Consider the following 19,604-nt stretch of genomic DNA (forward strand, 5'->3'; position numbering starts at 1 on the left):
CTATTATTTGAGATTGAGTAAAAACCCAGCCATGATAGCTAAAACTCCATACCTCAAAAAATTGGACTCAAATTGTGCTTCACAGGCAATCTGCTTTTAAGTTAGTCAGGTATGTCACAATGCTTGCTCTCTCAGGACACATGAACAAAACAGGCACTTTTATAACAAAAACCCAAGTCAGAAAGCCATGCAATGTAATTTTCTATTAAAGTATACATAAGCATATTTTAGATCAATCTGAGTGATTTATTAAGTGTTCAGGGTCAAAATGACAAAGACTTGGTGGTGAAAAGGGAAAACCAATGTAAGTCAATGCTCAATATGCAGAAATACTTAATAAATTATCTGTATGGTACGCATGCATTTAATCTGGTAGCTGACTCTTCTACGCTGTAATTTGTGAGTCTACCCTAAACTCAAGGAACAGGAAGAGTTTATAGGCTGTATATAAGGGAAAGCACCATATTTTTTATACTAAATGCTTTTACAGACCACTGTTTATTACACATCTATAAATCAAGCACTGATATTTTCACCTTTCAGAGAATATCATGAGAACCCTTCAACATACAGTTATCAACTTATCTCCTTTAACAACAAAAAATCAGGAAAATATGCTACTGACTGCCAAATGATTCCTTTAAATGTAGGAAAGCTAATTCCTTATATAGCCTAAAACTCAAACATTATACATTATCTCAATTGAAAATCATAAAACTTAAAGGTCTTACCAAGAAAAAAAAAGTATACACCAATAATCATGGGACCATAAGAAAATCTACAGACTAAAAATATGACATAGAAATATATTTAAGAGAAAAAATTATAACCCATGATTTGTAAATCATGAAATTGCTAAAATTTGAAGGTCATTTAACTTAAACTCACCAACTGTTAAACAATCTTTGCCTAATTCCAAATTAAAATTCCCGTGTTTTAAAAAAAAACTACCTCAATCAAAATCAAAGCATTTAATAAAATAGCTACTTTATCTGTTCACAATGTTAGAAAATTTTTTCTTCTTAAAGTTTCAGAAAATGTTAGCCTTGAAAAATATTCAACTCGTATTTATTTCTCTCTGAAAAGATTCTCTGGAGAAGCAGCAGCAAATATCTAGATCAGGCTTCTTTATCCTTTTATGATCCTATGACTACTCTGACAATAGGATAAAATTTACAAAGATTTTCCACACCAAAATGAAAACACAAAATTGTGCATAGAGATTTAGAGCCCTTGAGAGGCCAAAGGCTAAGACTGTCTAAGTCCAGATATTTGAAAGCAAGCTAATTATTACTGAAACTCTAAGATATTATTAACAGGGACAATCAAGAAATGAAAGCTGTACTTATTTTCCTGATCAGGTCTCACAAAGAAAAATGTCATCTGAAAGAAGTCCATTTATAAGCCCTAATTCTGTGACCACCTTTAAAGTTGGTAATTCTTTGGTCACATGCACTGTCATCCCCTAATCAACGAAAGATAACTCTTCAAACGAAAGCTCCTAAAATTCACCAATACTACTGGCATTTACTTTCCAGTCTCCTCATCTCATCTCTGCTGTTGGTCTGTTCAAACCAAACCACAGCTAGCACTGCCTTTTTACTACTCTTCTAGGTGGAAAAATAACCAAGCAACTGGAAACCCTGAAGTTTTCTAAGCTAATTACTCTACAGAAAGTACTATAAACAACTTGTTATTCTTACTCTAATATGGCATGCTTTTCAAAATTTTAAAGTTATTCTATGATGAATGCTATCTCAAGTAAGGTATTTATTCATAAGGGCCTAAAATGTATGATTAATAACAAGTGCAAGCAAGGCAGTGCTTCATAAAATATTATTAAGGCACTATTATTGTTAGCAGTATTTTTAAAAGGGTGTAAATATCTAGAAAATAATATTCAATAGCTGCTTTTTTAGTTGAATTATTAAAGTTTCTTTTTGTTAAAATACATTAACACAAAATGCATGGTATCATAGAAGTACCCAACAGATCTAAATTCCTTAGTTACAGCACAATTTTACTAAAGATTGTCACTAAGCTAGCTTGATACCTATATAAGAAAGTATAACATGTACAATGGCAAATTTGTCTCTTAAGAGCTATGCTAATTGAAAAAGGATTTTAAGATAATTGAAAACCAAAGGTTTATTCATCAATGGGAAAACAATCTTTTGCTGTTAACTTCTTGAATGATCTCTAAACAATGTAATACATTATAGTCAAGTGATAAAATTAATCTACAAAATTCACAATAGAATTATTTTCAAGTTATGTCTACATCTAATTGTTTCTAATTAAAAAGATTTTATTTATCTTCTGTTACTTACGATATTCTTCCAAATGGTGCAAAAGCAGCTTTTATATCTTCAGTTGTAATTTCTGGGCTGAGATCACCAACAAAGACATGGAAATGATCTTATAAGGGGAAGGAAGGGGAAGTGAAAAGAAAAATAGAACTTTAGAATTTAAAAAGCACTAAAATCTATCCAATAAAGTATTCTTAAAATGATTATGGCTTATGATAAAGTATAAATAAAACACTATCCTATATCTATACAAATCCTATCAATTTTAAACAATGAATCAAGGTAACAATATAGGAAAAATTCTCCTGAAATGACTGTGATACATCTAACTGTAAAGTGACATTTATATTTCTATTTACAGTCAATTATTACACTGGTCTAAGAAAATAAACTAATAACATACAAGTTTCAGTTCTGCAAAAAAATTTAATGACTTAGTTACCATTCTAATAATAATTATTTACTTTTATTCAGTTTACCACTATATTAAGGCTTTACAAATTAAAATAAAATAGTGGTACTGTGAATTATGTAGACTAGATTTGCCTCAGTTAACACAATTTACTGAAGCTAGCTACATGATATATACTTGGTTTAACCATATTTTGTGAAGAACAATCAAAGAAATACCTTGCATTGCAACAGTTTGATGTTAAAGTATTTGACAGTTTTCTCAAAAGCCAACAGTTTTGGTTGCCCAGACATTACACCATTCAGTTTATGTGAATCCATGTGCAAGTGAACTAAGACTGAAGGCAACAGAATGAAAACAGTAATCCCTTCACTTTATATCAGAACCATTAAAAACGCATTGGAGAGAAATAACCATCCCATATCTGAAGTTTTTAAAAAAGACAATTATCAAAAAAAGAAACACTTTAAAAATGCAAAATTGTTGGACCAAAACTTTAAAATGGACACATACATCAATTTGACAAAGCATATTTGGAAAGAAAAGTTACCCATATTTGACAGGCCTTAAACAACATTTTGGATTGCTTTTTGGGAAACAAAATTTGAGGAGCAACTCAAGCATTTGGAAGATCTGGGTATGAAGCCCAGATGGTGACCTCAAGAAAGGAGAGTATTTTGCCCCCTAGTTGGTGAAAGTAGTTCTAAGGCATCAGCTGCTACCAAACGGGTCAGAAAGTTTGAAATAGCACCAAAGTAGTGGACAAGCTATACTTGGTCAACACTGAGAAGGGAGAAAAGTATTGCTAGAGAGACAAATAGAAATAATATCTCCTCCCGCCCCCCTCCCCCAAATATCAAACAAAAAAACTTCAGGTGGTTAGTGAATACCCTTTCAAGAGATTTCATTTTATGTTTAAGAAGATACAATTACCTTGTGAACGCTGTGTGCTGACAACGGTACTACCTGATGACAAAGATTAGATTTGTTCTTAAATTTATTAACACAAACACATTCAATCATATCTTAGGATAACGATCAAAACATTACTGCAAACATGTATGATGTTTATAGGCTTTACAATAAAACTACTGGGTATAACAAAAACAAATGTTCAAAGAGCATAAAATATACTTACTGCTTGTATCTTTCTTTTGACTGCTGGGGGTTGTTGCCCAATTCACTTTGACTTCCTAAAAAAAAATTTCTACATTTATACTTCACAAAAATAAAGCCCAAAATCATATTTGCATCTATAAACACATAGGAAGATACCTGTTTAAGATGAAACACTGAAGGAGATACCAGCTCTGGTCAAGTTTCAATACTTAATCTTCTGACCTACATTTAGGCAAATAATGTTGACAAATCCTAATCTTTATGTGTCTGTTATCATTCAATTAACCTTTCTTACCTAAAGTACCCATATTATTTTTTTCCTTTCATTCTTTTCCATTAGCATCCAAGCTTGAGTAATTCAGCAAATATTTTGGTATTTACCATGTACAATCCACCATGGAAAATACTAACATAGGCTGCTGGTTCACACATGTAATCTCAGCACTTTAGGAGGCCAAGACAGGCAGATCACCTGAGGTCAGGAGTTCAAGACCAGCCTGGCCATCAGAGTGAAACCCTGTCTCTACAAAAATACAAAAATTAGCTGGGCATGATGGTGGGTGCCTGTAATCCCAGCTAGCCAGGAGGATGAAGCAGAAGAACTGCTTGAACCCATGAGGCGCAGGTTGCAGTGAGCCAAGATGGTGCCACTGCACTCTAGACTGGGTGACAGAGCAAGATTCCATCTCAAAAAAAAAAAAAAAAAAAAAAAATAGCTGGGTGCGGTGGCCCATGCCTGTAATCCCAGCACTTTGGGAGGCAGAGACGGGCAGATCGGATCATGAGGTCAGGCGACTGAGACCATCCTAGCCAACACGGTGAAACCCTGTCTCTACTAAAAATACAAAAAATTAGCCAGGCGTGGTGGCGGGCGCCTATAGTCCCAGCTACTCCAGAGGCTGAGGCAGGAGAATGGCATGAACCCGGGAGGCGGAGCTTGCAGTGAGCTGAGATCACACCGCTGCACTCCAGCCTGGAAGACAGAGCCACACTCCGTCTCAAAAAAAAAAAAAAAAAAAGAAAATACTAACATAAACACAGGCCTCTGGCCTCTAAAAGCTTTGTCCTATCTTTTAAATATTATATGTCAATAACTGACCTTTTGCTATAAAGTGTTTAATGTTTCAGCTAAGCGCAGTGGCTCACACCTATAATCCGAGGCAGGCAGATCACCTGAGGTCAGGAGTTTGAGACTAGTCTGGCTAACACGGTGAAACCCATTTCTACTAAAAATACAAAAAATTAGCCGGGTGTGGGGATGCGTGCCTGTAATCCCAGCTACTAGGGAGGCTGAGGCAGGAGAATCACTTGAACCCGGGAGGCAGACGTTGCAGTGAGCCAAGACTGCGCCATTGCACTCCAGATTGGGCAACAAGGGCAAAATTCCGTCTCAAAAAAAAAAAGAAAAAAAGTGTTTAATGTTTCTAAAAAGGAAACAAAATCAATATATAACTTAAATTTTTTCAGTGCAAGTCACCTTCTTTAATTACGACAGCTTACCTTACCCATTATCTTCCGTCCATTCATAGCAGCTAATGCTGCAGCTGCATGACGATGCTCATGAAACTCCACAAAACAATAGGGATCATTTCCAGCTGTCTGTGGGAGAAGAAACACAAAAGCCAATTTTAAGCTTTATTCACCCATTACCTTAAAATTATGTAAAAAAAAAAAATCTTAAACCAAGTTTTATACATCTAAGTTATCAGGTCATGGAGAATGGTCTATTCCACAAGTAAATTTTAGATTTAAAAAAGTAGGCTGGGTGAGGTGGCTCACGCCTGTAATCCCAGCACTTTGGGAGGCCAAGGCAGGTGGATCATGAGGTCAGCAGTTTGAGACCAGCTTGGCCAACATGGTGAAACCCCGTCTCTATTAAAAAAAAAAAAATATACAAAAATTAGCCAGGCGTGGTGGCAGGCTCCTGTAATCCCACCTACTCGGGAGGCTGAGGCAGAATTGCTTGAACCCGGGAGGTGGAGGTTGCCGTGAGCAGAGACTGTGCCACTGCACTCCAGCCTGGGTGACAGAGCAAGACTCCATCTCAAAAAAAAAAAAAAAAAAAAAAAAAAAAAAAAAAAAAAAAAAAAAAAAAAAAAAAAAAAAAAAAAAAAAAAAAAAAAAAAAAAACTAAACAGCCAGGCCTGGTGGAGAGCTCCTGTAGTCCCAGCTACTTTAGGAGGCTGAGGTGGAAAGAATGCTTGAGCCCAGGAGTTTGAATCCAACCTGGGCAACACAGCAAGATCCTGTCTTTAAAATAATTAAAAAGTAAAAAAAAAAGCAAACACTTAAAATCACACTGCTTTTATACATAGCTATTTTCTTCAACAGGTTATACTATAATACTATAATTTAATATTAATGACTAGGTATCCTAACTGGATATATAGCTATACATACCCCATCATCATATAACCATTTGTTCAAGCTACACAGATTAAGTTTGACTGAACTCCTAGGTTCTGAAGTCTCACTTTGGCTTTTTATGATTTTTCTATCCCTTCCCTGTTATAAGTTACCTTTTACTGCTACAAATGTACATAGCTCCTTGCTGATACTAGCTTGCTGAGTAGCAGAAAATCTTAGCCAACCTTCTTAAACCTGTTTTAAAATACAGGTAAATAGGCTCTGAAAACTGAAAAGATTCTCTGGTAAGTAAGATTTTAGAATAGGTTTTAGAATGTGAGCTTTCTGACATCAATTTTTTGCTTGCTCAGAAGCCTTTAAAAAATTATCTTCCCAGCCAGGCGTGATGGTTCACACCTGTAATCCCAGCACTTTGGGAGGCCAAGGTGGGCTGATCACCTGAGGTCAGGAGTTCAAGACCAGCCTGACCAACACGGAGAAACCCTGTCTCTACTAAAAATACAAAATTAGCCGGGCGTGGTGGTGCATGCCTGTAATCCCAGCTACTCAGGAGGCTGAGGCAGGAGAATTGCTTGAACCCTGGAGGCAAAGGTTGCGGTGAGCCGAGATCACGCCATTGCACTCCAGCCTAGGCAACTTTGAGACAGAGTGAAACTCTGTCTCAAAAAAAAAAAAAATTTTTATTCCCTTGGCTGGGCACAATAGCTCATGCCTGTAATCTCAGTACTTTGGGTGGATGAGGCAGGTGGATCACCTGAGGTCAGGAGTTTGAGACTAGCCTGGCCAAAATGGTGAAACCTCATCTCTACTAAAAATAGAAAAATTAGCTGCGTGTGTTGGCGTGCGCTTGTAATCCCAGCTACTTGGGAGGCTGAGGCAGGAGATTCGCTTGAACCTGGGAGGCAGACGTTGCAGTGAGCCAAGATTGTGCCACTGGATTCCAGTCTGGGCGCACAGCAAGACTCCGTCTCAAAAACAAAAAACAAAAAACAAAAAAAACTTCCCTTTTCTGCTGGTGTTCCAGGTAGGTAAGGCTATGTGATAAATAGAACCTGGATGTTTAATTATAAATTAAAGTAGCAGAAAAAAATTCCAATTTTTACACCTATAGTGCAAAATACCAAATGACATTATAGACCATTTTAAAATTCTTTCCATAACCTCCTAAACAGATTTGTTAAAATAAAAAACTAATTCAAAAGACTAGAAAGCTACTAAAATAGAGGAATATACAATTTTATTTCAAGTATAATTAATACTTTTTACTTAATTTTTTTTAGAGATGCAGTCTTGTTATGTTGCCCAGGCTGGTCTCAAATTCCTGGGCTCAAGTGATCCTCCAGCCTCTGCCTCCCAAAGTGTTGGGATTACAGGCATCAGTTACTGTGTACATCCACAATTAATAGTTTGAGAGTCACTGGCAATGACTCGTAAAAATTTTAAAGCAAGGAGGCCACGACAAAGTTTAATATATTGGGACTATATTTTGTCTAAAAAAATTAGACATAAAAAAATTAGAATAAAAATGTTATATAACTCAAACTAACAAAACACAATGGGAATTCTATTACCAAGATCAATGCTGACAGGCAACACTGAAATGAAGTTAGAAAAAGTCACTTGCGGCTGGGTGTGGTGGCTCACGCCTGTAATCCCAGCACTTTGGGAAGCTGGGGTGGGCGGATCATGACATCAGGAGATTGAGACCACCTGGCCAACATGGTGAACCCTTGTCTCTACTAAAAATACAAAAACTAGCCAGGTGTGGTGGCACGTGCCTGTAATCCCAGCTACTTAGGAGGCTGAGGCAGGAGAATAGCTTGAACCTGGGAGGCAGAGTTAGCAGTGAGCTGAGATAGTGCCATTGCACTCCAGCCTGGGCAACAGAGTGAGACTCTGTCTAAAAAAAAAAAAAAAAGAAAAAGTCACTTGCACTTAAGAGTAAATAAATGAAAAAGAATATGTTTTACTTAATTTATATGCAGAAAAAACTTTAACTTTTTAAATAAGAATCAAAGCATATATACACATTATCAGCATATTATCAGTCCAGGGAGTATAAAGTTTATAAATGTGAACATTAGTCTCAGAATGTGAACAGATTGGAATTTAGATTTGAAGAATAAAAATCTAAGCTTTTGAGCGATCAGAATCCACAAATGATAAAAAGTGGCAAAAGCTAACCTGGTTTTTTTCTGTAGCCAAGGCAATCATTAACATTTTGTCTAATGATCTTTCCCCAGGGAAATATATGACCAGCCAGAGAGAGTAGCAGCAGGCAAACCAATGGAGAAGATTTATATTCGGATAAATCAACTGGGGTTTACAGCCTTGTTTTGCCTCATTTCCTCATACATGAAATGAGAATAACACCTTCTTTATGTTTCTATTGAGCATTTGTGACAATGTATTAAAGTAACTGACAGGCAGCAAATTTTCCATAAATGCTACCATTGGGATAAATAAGGAGATCTAGATTAAGGAAAGACTGGCTTTAAATTCCTCTTCATGTTTCCCCATCTTTCCCTCTTGTCTTTCTCTATGGGTACAGGGATTTTTTCTCCTTTATCCAAAGGCATATCGATATTAAATGTGATAGAATAAAAGAACATAACTCTTTGTTGATTTCATCTATATAATATGCAGATGATTTTGTAGCATCGGAACAAAGGTCTGACAACATTTTAAGATCTAAGACAACAAATCAAAGCCAACTGGATAAATATATATTTTTGAGACAGTCTCCCTCTGTCGCCCAGGCTGGAGTGCAATGGCACAATCTCGGCTCACTGCAACCTTCGCCTCCCGAGTTCAAACGATTCTACTACTGCCTTAGCCTCCTGAGTAGCTGGGATTACAGGCGCTTGCCACCATGTCCAGCTAATGTGGGTATTTTTAGTAGAGACGGGGTTTCACCACGTTGGTCAGGCTAGTCTCGAACTCCTGACCTCGTGATCCGCCCACCAAGGCCTCCCAAAGTGCTGGGATTACAGGTGTGAGCCACTGTGCCCGGCTAAATAATTGCTTTTAAAAATATCAAGTAAAAAAAAAGTTGAGCTGGAATACAGCAGGAAAGAAAGTAACAGATTCACATACACACATACATGATTGTCTTTTCTGGAGAAAAGAAAACTGAAAGTTTATAGCAGGCTGGGTGCAGTGGCTATACCAAGACCCTGTCTTTCAAGACAAACAAACAAACAAACAAACAACCCAAAAGTTTACAGAAAGGAGAGACCATGGGACAAAAGGATTTCTCTTTAACATTGGCTTTCCCATTAAAAAATTTAGGCCGGGTACGGTGGCTCATACCTGTAATCTCAGCACTTTGGGAAGCCAAGACAGGCGGATCACCTGAGGTCAGGAGTTCGAAACCAGCCTGACCAACATGGAGAAACCCCATCTCTACTAAAAATACAAAATTAGCCAGGTGTGGTGGTGCATGCCTGTAATCCCAGCTACTTGGGAGGCTGAGCCAGAAGAATTGCTTGCACCCGCGAGGCAGAGGTTGCAGTGAGTAGAGATCGCACCATTGTATTCCAGCCTGGGTGACAAGAGCGAAACTCCGTCTCAAAAAAAAAAAAAAAAAATTTAAAGTCTTTTCCCCCCCACGAGGAGACAAAGACTCCAGGGAAATGGGGTAAGTATTCCCTAAATGTCTTTTTATACATATTATGATTCAGGGTTAACACCAATTAGATGAATGAGTTCAGTGTGTGTGTGTGTGTGTTTTAATACATTAAGGTCTCCAAGTAGGAATTGCCTAAATACAAGAAAAACTTGAATGATGACCTTTTTTTTTTTTTTTGAGACAGAGTCTCGCTCTGTCGCCCAGGCTGGAGTGCAGTGGCGCAGTCTCGGCTCACTGCAAGCTCCGCCTCCCAGGTTCACGCCATTCTCCTGCCTCAGCCTCTCCGAGTAGCTGGGACTACAGGCGCCCGCCACCACGCCCGGCTAATTTTTTTTGTATTTTTAGTAGAGACGGGGTTTCACTGTGGTCTCGATCTCCTGACCTCGTGATCCGCCCGCCTCGGCCTCCCAAAGTGCTGGGATTACAAGCGTGAGCCACCGCGCCCGGCCGAATGATGACCTTTAAAAATAAAGTTAAAAATACTTTCACTGTATCAAATGCCTATTATTTTTAAACCTGTTTTCCAATTTCATTGTAAGAGCTGAATTTATTAGTCAACCAACTGACACTGCATATAAACATTTCTGATGCCTCAATGCACCTGAAAGAGCCCACATATATATAGTTCCCATCTGATCTAGAAATAACTAGTTCTATTGTCATCTTCCATTATGTAATAAAACAAATTAAATTCAGCTGTCAAAACAGGTTCATTACAAATTCACTAAAATCCCTATTAATTTAGAATATAGTAAACTAAGACTATATTTAGACTACAGTAAACTAAGAATTTATACTATATTTAGACCATGGTAAACTAAGAATTCCTTCCAAGCAATGGCTTTAAGTAATGTGTAAAAAAAAAAATAAATAAAGTTAACTAAGTAAAATACCCTTACATCCATAATCATTTTGCAGTTTTTACAAGGTCCAATCTGGCTAAAGAGTTGCAGAATTAGAGCTTCTGTCACATCTCTGGAAAGGTTACCGACGTATCTGAAACACAAAGAAAAACAATTTACCTTTTTTTTTTTGAGACAGAGTTTCGTTCTTGTTGCCCAGGATAGAGTGTAATGGCACGATCTCGGCTCACCACAACCTCTGCCTCCAGGGTTCAAGTGATCCTCCTGCCTCAGCCTCCCCGAGTAGCTGGGATTACAGGCATGCGTGACCACACCCAGGTAATTCTGTATTTTTAGTAGAGATGGGGTTTCTCCATGTTGGTCAGGCTGGTCTCCAACTCCTGACCTCAGGTGATCCGCCTGCTTCAGCCTCCCAAAGCGCTGGGATTACAGGTGTGAGCCACTGCACCCCGCCTTTTTTTTTTTTTTTTTTTTTTTTTTAAAGAAATAGTCTGGTCATATTGCTCAGGCTGCTCTCAAACTCCCAGCCTCAAGCAAACCTACTACCTCGGCTTCCTGAGTAATGGACTACAGGAACCAGCACACCCAGCTCAATTTACTTCAATTTATTTATTTATTTATTTTAAAAAAGGTCTTGCTGGGTTGCCCAGACTGGAGTGTAGTGGCGCAATCTCGGCTCACTACAACCGCCACCTCCTGGGCACAAGGGATTCTCCCACCTCAGCCTCCCAAGTAGCTGGGACCACAGGTGTGTGCCATATCTGGCTAATTTTTTTACATTTTCTGTACAGAAGGGGTTTCACCATGTTGCTGAGCTGGTCTCAAACTCCTGGGTTCAAGTGATCTGCCCACCTCGGCCTCCCAAAGTGTAATATTAAAGATTACAGGCATGAGGCATTGTGCCCAGCCCTTGATTTACCATTTTTAATTTGCTTATTCTCCATCAGTTTCTAAAGTTGTTCATTAAAAATTAAACTTGAGAAATAGGCAGGTCTTTGCCTTAAACTATAATATTTGGGAGTAACTTTTAAAAGTTTGCCAACACTTCAAAATCTCTTTGAAAACAGATGTAAAGTATGTTATTTGAAAATATATTAGGTGGGTGTGGTGGCTCACGCCTGTAATCCCAGCACTTTGGGAAGCCAAGGTGGGAGGATCACCTGAGGCCAGGAGTTGAGACCAGCCTGGTAAACATGGTGAAATCCTGTCTCTACTAAAAACACAAAAATTAGCCAGGCATGGTGGTGCACATCTGTAAACCGAGCTACTTGGGAGGCTGAGGCAGGAGAATCACTTGAACCCAGGAGGCAGAGGCTGGGTTAGCTGAGGTTGCACCACTGCACTCCAGCCTGGGCAGCAGAATGAGACTATGTCTCAAAAAAGAAAAAAGAAAATATATTACACCTTGCTAGTGAAGGGGAAGCTAGTATGTGCATGTCTTAGTCATGGTTTTGCAAATTGATTGCTTGTTTCTCAGTTTCCAGGCTTACCTTAGGAAGACAAGCTTTAAAAACACTCAAATGAATCATCATTAGTTATATAAAATATCTTATACAATAATGGCTGGGTGTGGTGGCTCACACCTGTAATACCAGCACTCTGGGAGGCTGAGGCGGGTGGATCACTTGAGGCCAGGAGTTTGAGACCAGCCTGGCCAACGTAGCGAAACCCCTTCTCTACTAAAAACACAAAAATTAGCCAGGCGTGGTGGTGCCTGCCTGTAATCCCAGCTACTGGGGGGCGGCTGAGGCATGAGAATTTCTTGAACCCAGGAGGCAGAGGTTGCAACTAGCCCCGATTATGCCACTGCACTCCAGCCTGGGTGACGGAGCAAGACTGTCTTAAAAAAGAAAAAAAAAGGCTGGGCGCGATGGCTCATGCCTGTAATCCCAGCACTTTGAGAGACAGAGGCGGGCGGATCACGAGGTCAGATCAAGACCATCCTGGCTACACGATGAAACCCCGTCTCTAATAAAAATATAAAAAATTAGCTGGGCGTGGTGGTGGGCGCCTGTAGTCCTGGCTACTCGGGAGGCTGAGACAGGAGAATGGCGTGAACCCGGAAGGCAGAACTTGCAGTGAGCCGAGATGGTGCCACTGCACTCCAGCCTGGGCAACAGAGTGAGACTCCGTCTCAAAAAAAAAAAAAAAAAAAAAAAAAAAAATTTATACAATCAAACCTAAGAGGCATTGCAATTATTTCTACTTCTATGGTATTACTACTACTAAGAACACTGACGTTCCCCCAATTTTTTTTTTTTTTTTTTTTTTGACAAAGTCTCGCTCTGTCGCCCAGGCTGGAGTGCAGTGGCACGATCTCGGCTCATTGCAACCTCCGCCTCCCAGGTTCAAGTGATTCTCCTGCCTCAGCCACCCGAGTAGCTGGGACTACAGGCACCCGCCACCACGCCCAGCTAATTTTTTTATATTTTTGGTAGAGACGGGGTTTCACCATATTGGCCAGGCTGGTACCCCCAATTTTTATATTAACATTATTTCCCTTATTTGTTCAATGTAGGTAGACTTTGGTTATGCAATGAACACATTTTTGAAAAGTTATAGGTAAATTATCAGTTGTTTTGAATGCTCACAGTGGGATGAGAAACCTTCCATTTAACATTACTGATTGGTAGAAGAGGGTTGAAAGGGAGTAGAAAGATCACAGATTGAGTTGGTAATCAATAAAAATATAAACAGTGCATTACAAGATCATAAGACTGTGATGATCTTCATTTAAAGGGTTTAGACTAGGGGCAGTGGATAACATCTGTAATCCCAGCACTTTTGGAGGCTCACTTTAGCCAAGGAGTTCAAGATTAGCCCAGTCAATACAGTGAGACCCCCGTCTCTACAAAAAATAAAAATAAAGATAAAAAATTAGCCGGACATGGTGTCACTATGTCCCATGGCATGGTCCCAGCTACTTCAGATGCTGAGGTGGGAAGATCACTTGAACCCAGGAGTTAAGAGGCTGCAGTGAGCTATGATTATGCCACTGGATTCCATCCCAGGTGACAGAGCAAAACTCTATCTCTAAAAAGAAAATAAAGGGTTGTTTATTTATTTATTTTGAGACGGAGTCTTGCTCTGTCGCCCAGGCTAAAGTGCAGTGGCGCGATCTCGGCTCACTGCAAGCTCCGCCTCCCGGGTTCACGCCATTCTCCTACCTCAGCCTCCCGAGTAGCTGGGACTACAGGCGCCTGCCACCATGCCCAGCTAGTTTTTTGTATTTTTAGTAGAGATGGGGTTTCACCATGTTAGCCAGGATGGTCTTGATCTCCTGACCTCATGATCCACCTGCCTCGGCCTCCCAAAATGTTGGGATTACAGGCGTGAGCCACCGCGCCCGGCCAATAAAGGGTTTATAAATAAGTTTTTAAATGAGATTTTGAAATGAGATTACCTCTAGTCATTTTACAGAGTTAGAGGTTTATCAGTTCTGGAATCAGGGAATGCAGTCTCCCCAGAATGGTAGTTTCTCATCTGTCTCTCAGGTACCCTTCAGAAAATTTGATACAAGGTATGGACTTTCTCCCCAGAAAAATAAATATTCATACATGCTCACAAAGTGTGGATTCAATTTCTTCTTTCCATCTACCATTCAATAAACACATATTGAGTGCTTAACACGAAGCCTTCAGAAAAGGTTAAGATGGCAAAGGAAGAAATGCTGAGTCTTAATAACAAATGACATTCAAAGATCAGGTAAAATAATGGTACTCAAAAGAGAAAGTAACAGCAACATTTACCCAACAGCAATTTACCAGTATTGGGAGTTATTACTACACCAAGTCTTTATTCTGAAAAAGAGACAGAATTAAGCATTTATCCTATTAAGTAGGAACTCCTACTAAATAGTGTAATCTAATAGCTCTAGTTTAGAAAAGTTCTCCTTTACAGAAGAATGTTAGTTAATAAATGTAGAAAGATAGTATTAAGGCCAGGCGTGGTGGCTCACACCTGTAATCCCAGCACTTTGGGAGGCCGAGGCAGGCGGATCACGAGGTCAGGAGATCGAGACCATCCTGGCTAACACGGTGAAACCCCGTCTCTACTAAAAATACAAAAAATTAGCCAGGCGAGGTGGCAGGCGCCTGTAGTCCCAGCTACGCGGGAGGCTGAGGCAGGAGAATGGCGTGAACCCCGGGGGGCGGAGCCTGCAGTGAGCCGAGATCGCGCCACTGCACTCCAGCCTGGGTGAAAGAGCGAGACTCCGTCTCAAAAAAAAAAAAAAAAAAAAAAAGAAAAAAAGAAAGATAGTATTAAATTAACAATGTGTAAACCCTAATGAAATAACTGATTCAGGCAAGGATCTTTAATTTATGCTTAAACTACATGAACGGTTGGTGTGGAAATAGTCACAAGGTGTCAAAGTTATCACATAGATTACTTAATAAATTGCAAAGGGAAAATCTTACCTTAAAAATGAGAGCTTTGGCTGTTACGACTATGACCCAGTGATAAAATTTTCAATTATTTTATAGATGGGCAACGGCCAATGAGACACTGTGTATATATAATATGAATTACACAGTATCACCTATGAAATATTTACATAAAAAAGTCTAACCTAAATCTAACCAAGCTGAAAATTAGATTTAAGTTTATAGGATATCAGGCAAATAAAAAATTCCACGAATCCAGATGTGGGACATTTTATAAGACAACTCAGTCTCTTCAAAAAATTGTCCTAAAACAAAAACAACAGATGACTGTTCTTGAATAAAAGGGAGTGGTGGCACAAGCCCGCAGTCGCAGCTACTTGAGAGGCTGAGGTGGGTGGATCCCCTGAACCCAGGAGTTTGAGTCCAGCCTGGGCAACATAGCAAGACCTGATTTCTTTTTACTTATTTATTTATTTATTTATTTTATTTTTTTTTTTTTGAGACGGAGTCTTTCTCTGTCCCCCAGGCTGGAGTGCAGTGGCGCAATCTCGGCTCACTGCAAGCTCCGCCTCCCGGGTTCACGCCATTCTCCTGCCTCAGCCTCCCGAGTAGCTGGGACTACAGGCGCCCACCACCACACCCGGCTAATTTTTTGTATTTTTAGTAGAGATGGGGTTTCACCATGTTAGCCAGGATGGTCTCGATCTCCTGACCTCATGATCCACCAGCCTCGGCCTCCCAAAGTGCTGGGATTACAGGCTTGAGCCACCCCACCCGGCCGGCAAGACCTGATTTCTAACATATAAATAAATAAAAGAAACAGAAAGCTGGGCACCGTGGCTCAAGCCTGAAATCCTAGCACTTTGGGAGGCCGAGGTAGGCAGTTCACTTGAGACCAGGAGTTAGAGACCAGTCTGGCCAACATGGTGAAACCTCATCTCTACTAAAAGAAATACAAAAATCAGCCAGGTGTGGTGACGCACGCCTGTAATCCCAGCTACCTGGGAAGGGGAGGCACAAGAATCACTTGAACTTGGGAGGTGGACATTGCAGTGAGCTGATATTGCACTACAGTACTCCAGCCAGGGTGACAGAGCAAGACACTGCCCTCCCTGCCATCCCCCAACCAAAAGAAAAGGACATAAAAAACACTGACAACCAAATACAATGAATAATGTTTAAATGGATCCTGAATGGGGGAAAATAGTTTTTTCTTACAGAATTAATTAATAAATATAGAAAGAATGAGAGAAATAGAAAATCACCATTAAAACACCACAGTAATAATTTCTATAGGAAGATCCACCCATGGAAGCTCACATTAGTTGATGAAACCTTAAAAGGGGAAACAGGGTATCTGCATAGCCTCAAAGTACCTCCTCTAAAATATTTATTAAATATTGGTTTTGGGCCAGGTGCAGTGGCTCACGCCTGTAATCCCAGCACTTTGGGAGGCCGAGGCGGATCACAGGTCAGGAGATCAAGACCATCCTGGCCAACATAGTGAAACCCCGTCTCTACTAAAAAATACAAAAAATTAGCTGGGCATGGTGGCGCATGCCTGTAGTTTCAGCTACCAGGGAGGCCAAGGCAGGAGAATTGCTTGAACCCGGGAGGCAGAGGTTGCAGTGAGCCGAGATCATGCCACTGTACTCCAGCCTGGCAACAGAGCGAAACTCCGTCTTAAAAAACAAAACAAAAAGAAGTTTTGACCAATGAACTAGTAGTTTTATGTGACTATGAATTCTTTGGATATACCTCCCTCCAGGAAGTGTAACTTAATCTTCCTCTTCCTGAGTGTGAGCTAGCCTTGGTGACTTACTTCTAACCAACAGAGTAAGTTAAGAAAAAAGAAGTCATGGTGATTTTGGAGAACAGGAGAAACAGTACCCTTCCAACGTGTTGGCAGGGTGTGGTGGCTCACACCTGTAATCCCAGTGCTCTGGGAGGCCGAGGTGAGAGATTCACTTGAGGCCAGTAGTTTGAGACCAGCTAGGGCAACATAGTGATATGCCCCGTCTCTACAAAAAATAAGAAAAAATTAGCTGGGTGTGGTGGTGTGCACCTGTAGTTCCAGCTACTTCGGAAGCTGAAGTGAACAATGATTGTGCCACTGCACTCCAGTCTGGGCAACACAGTGAGACCTTACCACTAAAAAAGAAAAAAAGTGTTAAGGTCAGAAAGACATCTCACAGAATGAAGGAGAATAAAGAGACGATGACGAAATGCAATGTGGTATTTTCTTGAATTGGATCCTAGAATATAAAAAGGATATCAGTGGAAAAATTGGAATAAAGCCTATAGTGTTAATTTCTTAATTTTGATAACTATACCACAGTTATATAAGATGGTAACATTAAGGGATGCTAGATGAAGGTTATCATGCCATTCTTCCACAAAACCCTCCCCCGCAAAAAACAAAACTCTGTATACTATCTCTGCATCTCTTCTGTGTCTACTCTCACCTGACTCTTGTGCCTATAAGAAATTTTCAGGATTAGCCGGGAGCGGTGGCTCATGCCTGTAATCCCAGCACTTTGGGAGGCTGAGGTGGGCGGATCACTTGAGCTCAGGAGTTCGAGATCAGCCTGGCCAACATGTTGAAACTTGTCTCTACTAAAAACACAAAAAATTAGCCAAGTGTGGTGGTGGGCGAGAGAATCACCTGAACCCGGGAAGTGGAGGTTGCAGTGAGCTGAGATCTCGCCACTGCAGTCCAGCCTGGGTGACAGAGACTCCGTCTCAAAAAAAAAAAAAAAAAAGGCAGAATTTGGTAAGGTCTCTGTGAAAATTTGAGTAAAAAGTATGAATAGTTTTTTACCTAATAATAAATTCCATAAGAGGTTTTCATTTTTATTCTTAGTTGGTATCTACTATCTAGAACAGGGGTCCCCAACTCCCCCCCAGGCCATGGACCATTATGGGTCAGCAGGAGGTGAGCAGCAGGGGAGGGAGCATTACTGCTTGAGCTCTGCCTCCTGTAAGATCAGCAGCATTTGTGAACTGGGCATGCAAGGGATCTAGGTTGTGTTCCTTATGAGAATTTATCTAATGCCTGATGTTCTGAGGTAGAACAGTTTCATCCTGAAACCATCCCGCCCATGGAAAAATTGTCTTCCACAAAACTGGTCTCGGTGCCAAAAAGGCTGGGGACTACTAGTCTAGAACACTGCCTGGAACATTGCATATCATTGCAGTGATATTTATTGCTCTATAAATATCTGTTAAGGAGTTAAATGTACTGTCTCTGAACATTTTCAATTTGTTAGAAAATTCTCTCATTTTGCTTAAGTTACCCTAGGGGGAAAAGATTAGTTATGTCTTTTGCTAATGAAGAAACTGTGTAAACACCAGGCACGGTGGCTCACACCTATAATCCCAGCACTTTGGGAAGCTAAGGTGGGAAGATCGCTTGAGCCCCGGAGTTGGAGACCAGCCTGGGCAACACAGTGAGATCGCTTCTCTACAAATATTTTTAAAAATTAGCCAGGCATGGTGGCACATGCCTGTAGTCCCAGCTATTCAGGAGGCTGAGGTGGGAAGATCCCTCGAGCCTGAGAGGTCGAGGCTACAGTGAGCTGTGATCACACCACTGTACCAGAGCCTGGGCAACAGGATGAGACTCTATCTCAATAAAAAAAATAAAAAATTGTGTAGAATAGTAAGTGCTTGTGTATATACTATACATCAGCATCCTAACCTTATTATTTAACAGATGTATACCCATCACAAAGAATAATCTGTGGCCGGGCGCGGTGGCTCATGCTTGTAATCCCAGCACTTTGGGAGGCCGAGGCGGGCGGATCACGAGGTCAGGAGATCGAGACCATGGTGAAACCCCGTCTCTACTAAAAATACAAAAAAATTAGCCGGGCGTGGTGGCGGGCGCCTGTAATCCCAGCTATTCGGAGAGGCTGAGGCAGGAGAATGGTGTGAGCCCGGGAGGCGGAGCTTGCAGTGAGCCAAGATTGCGCCACTGCACTCCAGCCTGGGCGACACAGCGAGACTCCGTCTCAAAAAAAAAAAAGAATAATCTGTTACAAGAGATGGCGGAAACTGCCTTATTAGTTGGGACCTCCTTCACTAGGTAAACCAGCTTGAACAAATGTATCCAATATTATGCCTGCAGACATCTTAAGGGATATTGATCCTCAAGACTTTTCATTTTTACTTATATTTTGCAACAAACTATAACATTTTAGATAACTGATATTACACATTTTAAAATAAATCCATTTATTGTTGACATCATTCTCACATGCCCCATCTAAGCCACTGGTAATTCCTGTTGCTATTTTCAAAACATATCCATAATTCAACTACTTCCCATCATTTTCACCGGCACTAACTACAATTACAGGCGCTGCTTTCTCTTATACCTGGATTGGCTTCCTGACTAGGCTACTTGCTTCTGCCAGTTTTAAGGTTAAGACAGGCTATACCACTACTCTGCTTGAAACCCACTTACAGCTTCCATTCCTACTCAGATAAGATAGCCCTCATAAGGACCCGTATGAT

At 40.2% G+C, this 19,604-nt stretch overlaps 1 protein-coding gene across 21 annotated transcripts in view; it reads right to left on the reverse strand.

The window, feature by feature from the left end:
* TIA1 (TIA1 cytotoxic granule associated RNA binding protein) overlaps positions 1 to 19,604 on the reverse strand; it is a 40,765-nt gene that overhangs the window by 15,949 nt on the left and 5,212 nt on the right. For 8 of the 21 annotated variants that reach the window (XR_004033355.1, XR_004033354.1, XR_004033352.1 and 5 more), the window contains exons 2-6: positions 10,738 to 10,834; positions 5,341 to 5,439; positions 3,860 to 3,914; positions 3,655 to 3,687; positions 2,331 to 2,418 (exon numbers count right to left, since the gene is read on the reverse strand). Coding sequence is in view for 8 of the 21 variants with exons in the window: in XM_030827882.1 (XP_030683742.1) it covers positions 2,331 to 2,418; positions 3,655 to 3,687; positions 3,860 to 3,914; positions 5,341 to 5,439; positions 10,738 to 10,834 (372 nt within the window). In the remaining 13 variants the exon portion in view is untranslated. Of the gene's footprint in view, positions 1 to 2,330; positions 3,801 to 3,859; positions 3,915 to 5,340; positions 5,440 to 10,737; positions 10,835 to 19,604 lie in introns of those variants that run through there. The other 13 variants (XR_004033361.1, XR_004033353.1, XR_004033356.1 and 10 more) reach the window with 6 other exon arrangements.

The sequence above is a fragment of the Nomascus leucogenys genome, chromosome 14, assembly GCF_006542625.1.
Source record: "Nomascus leucogenys isolate Asia chromosome 14, Asia_NLE_v1, whole genome shotgun sequence".
NCBI classification, from domain to species: Eukaryota; Metazoa; Chordata; class Mammalia; order Primates; family Hylobatidae; genus Nomascus; species Nomascus leucogenys.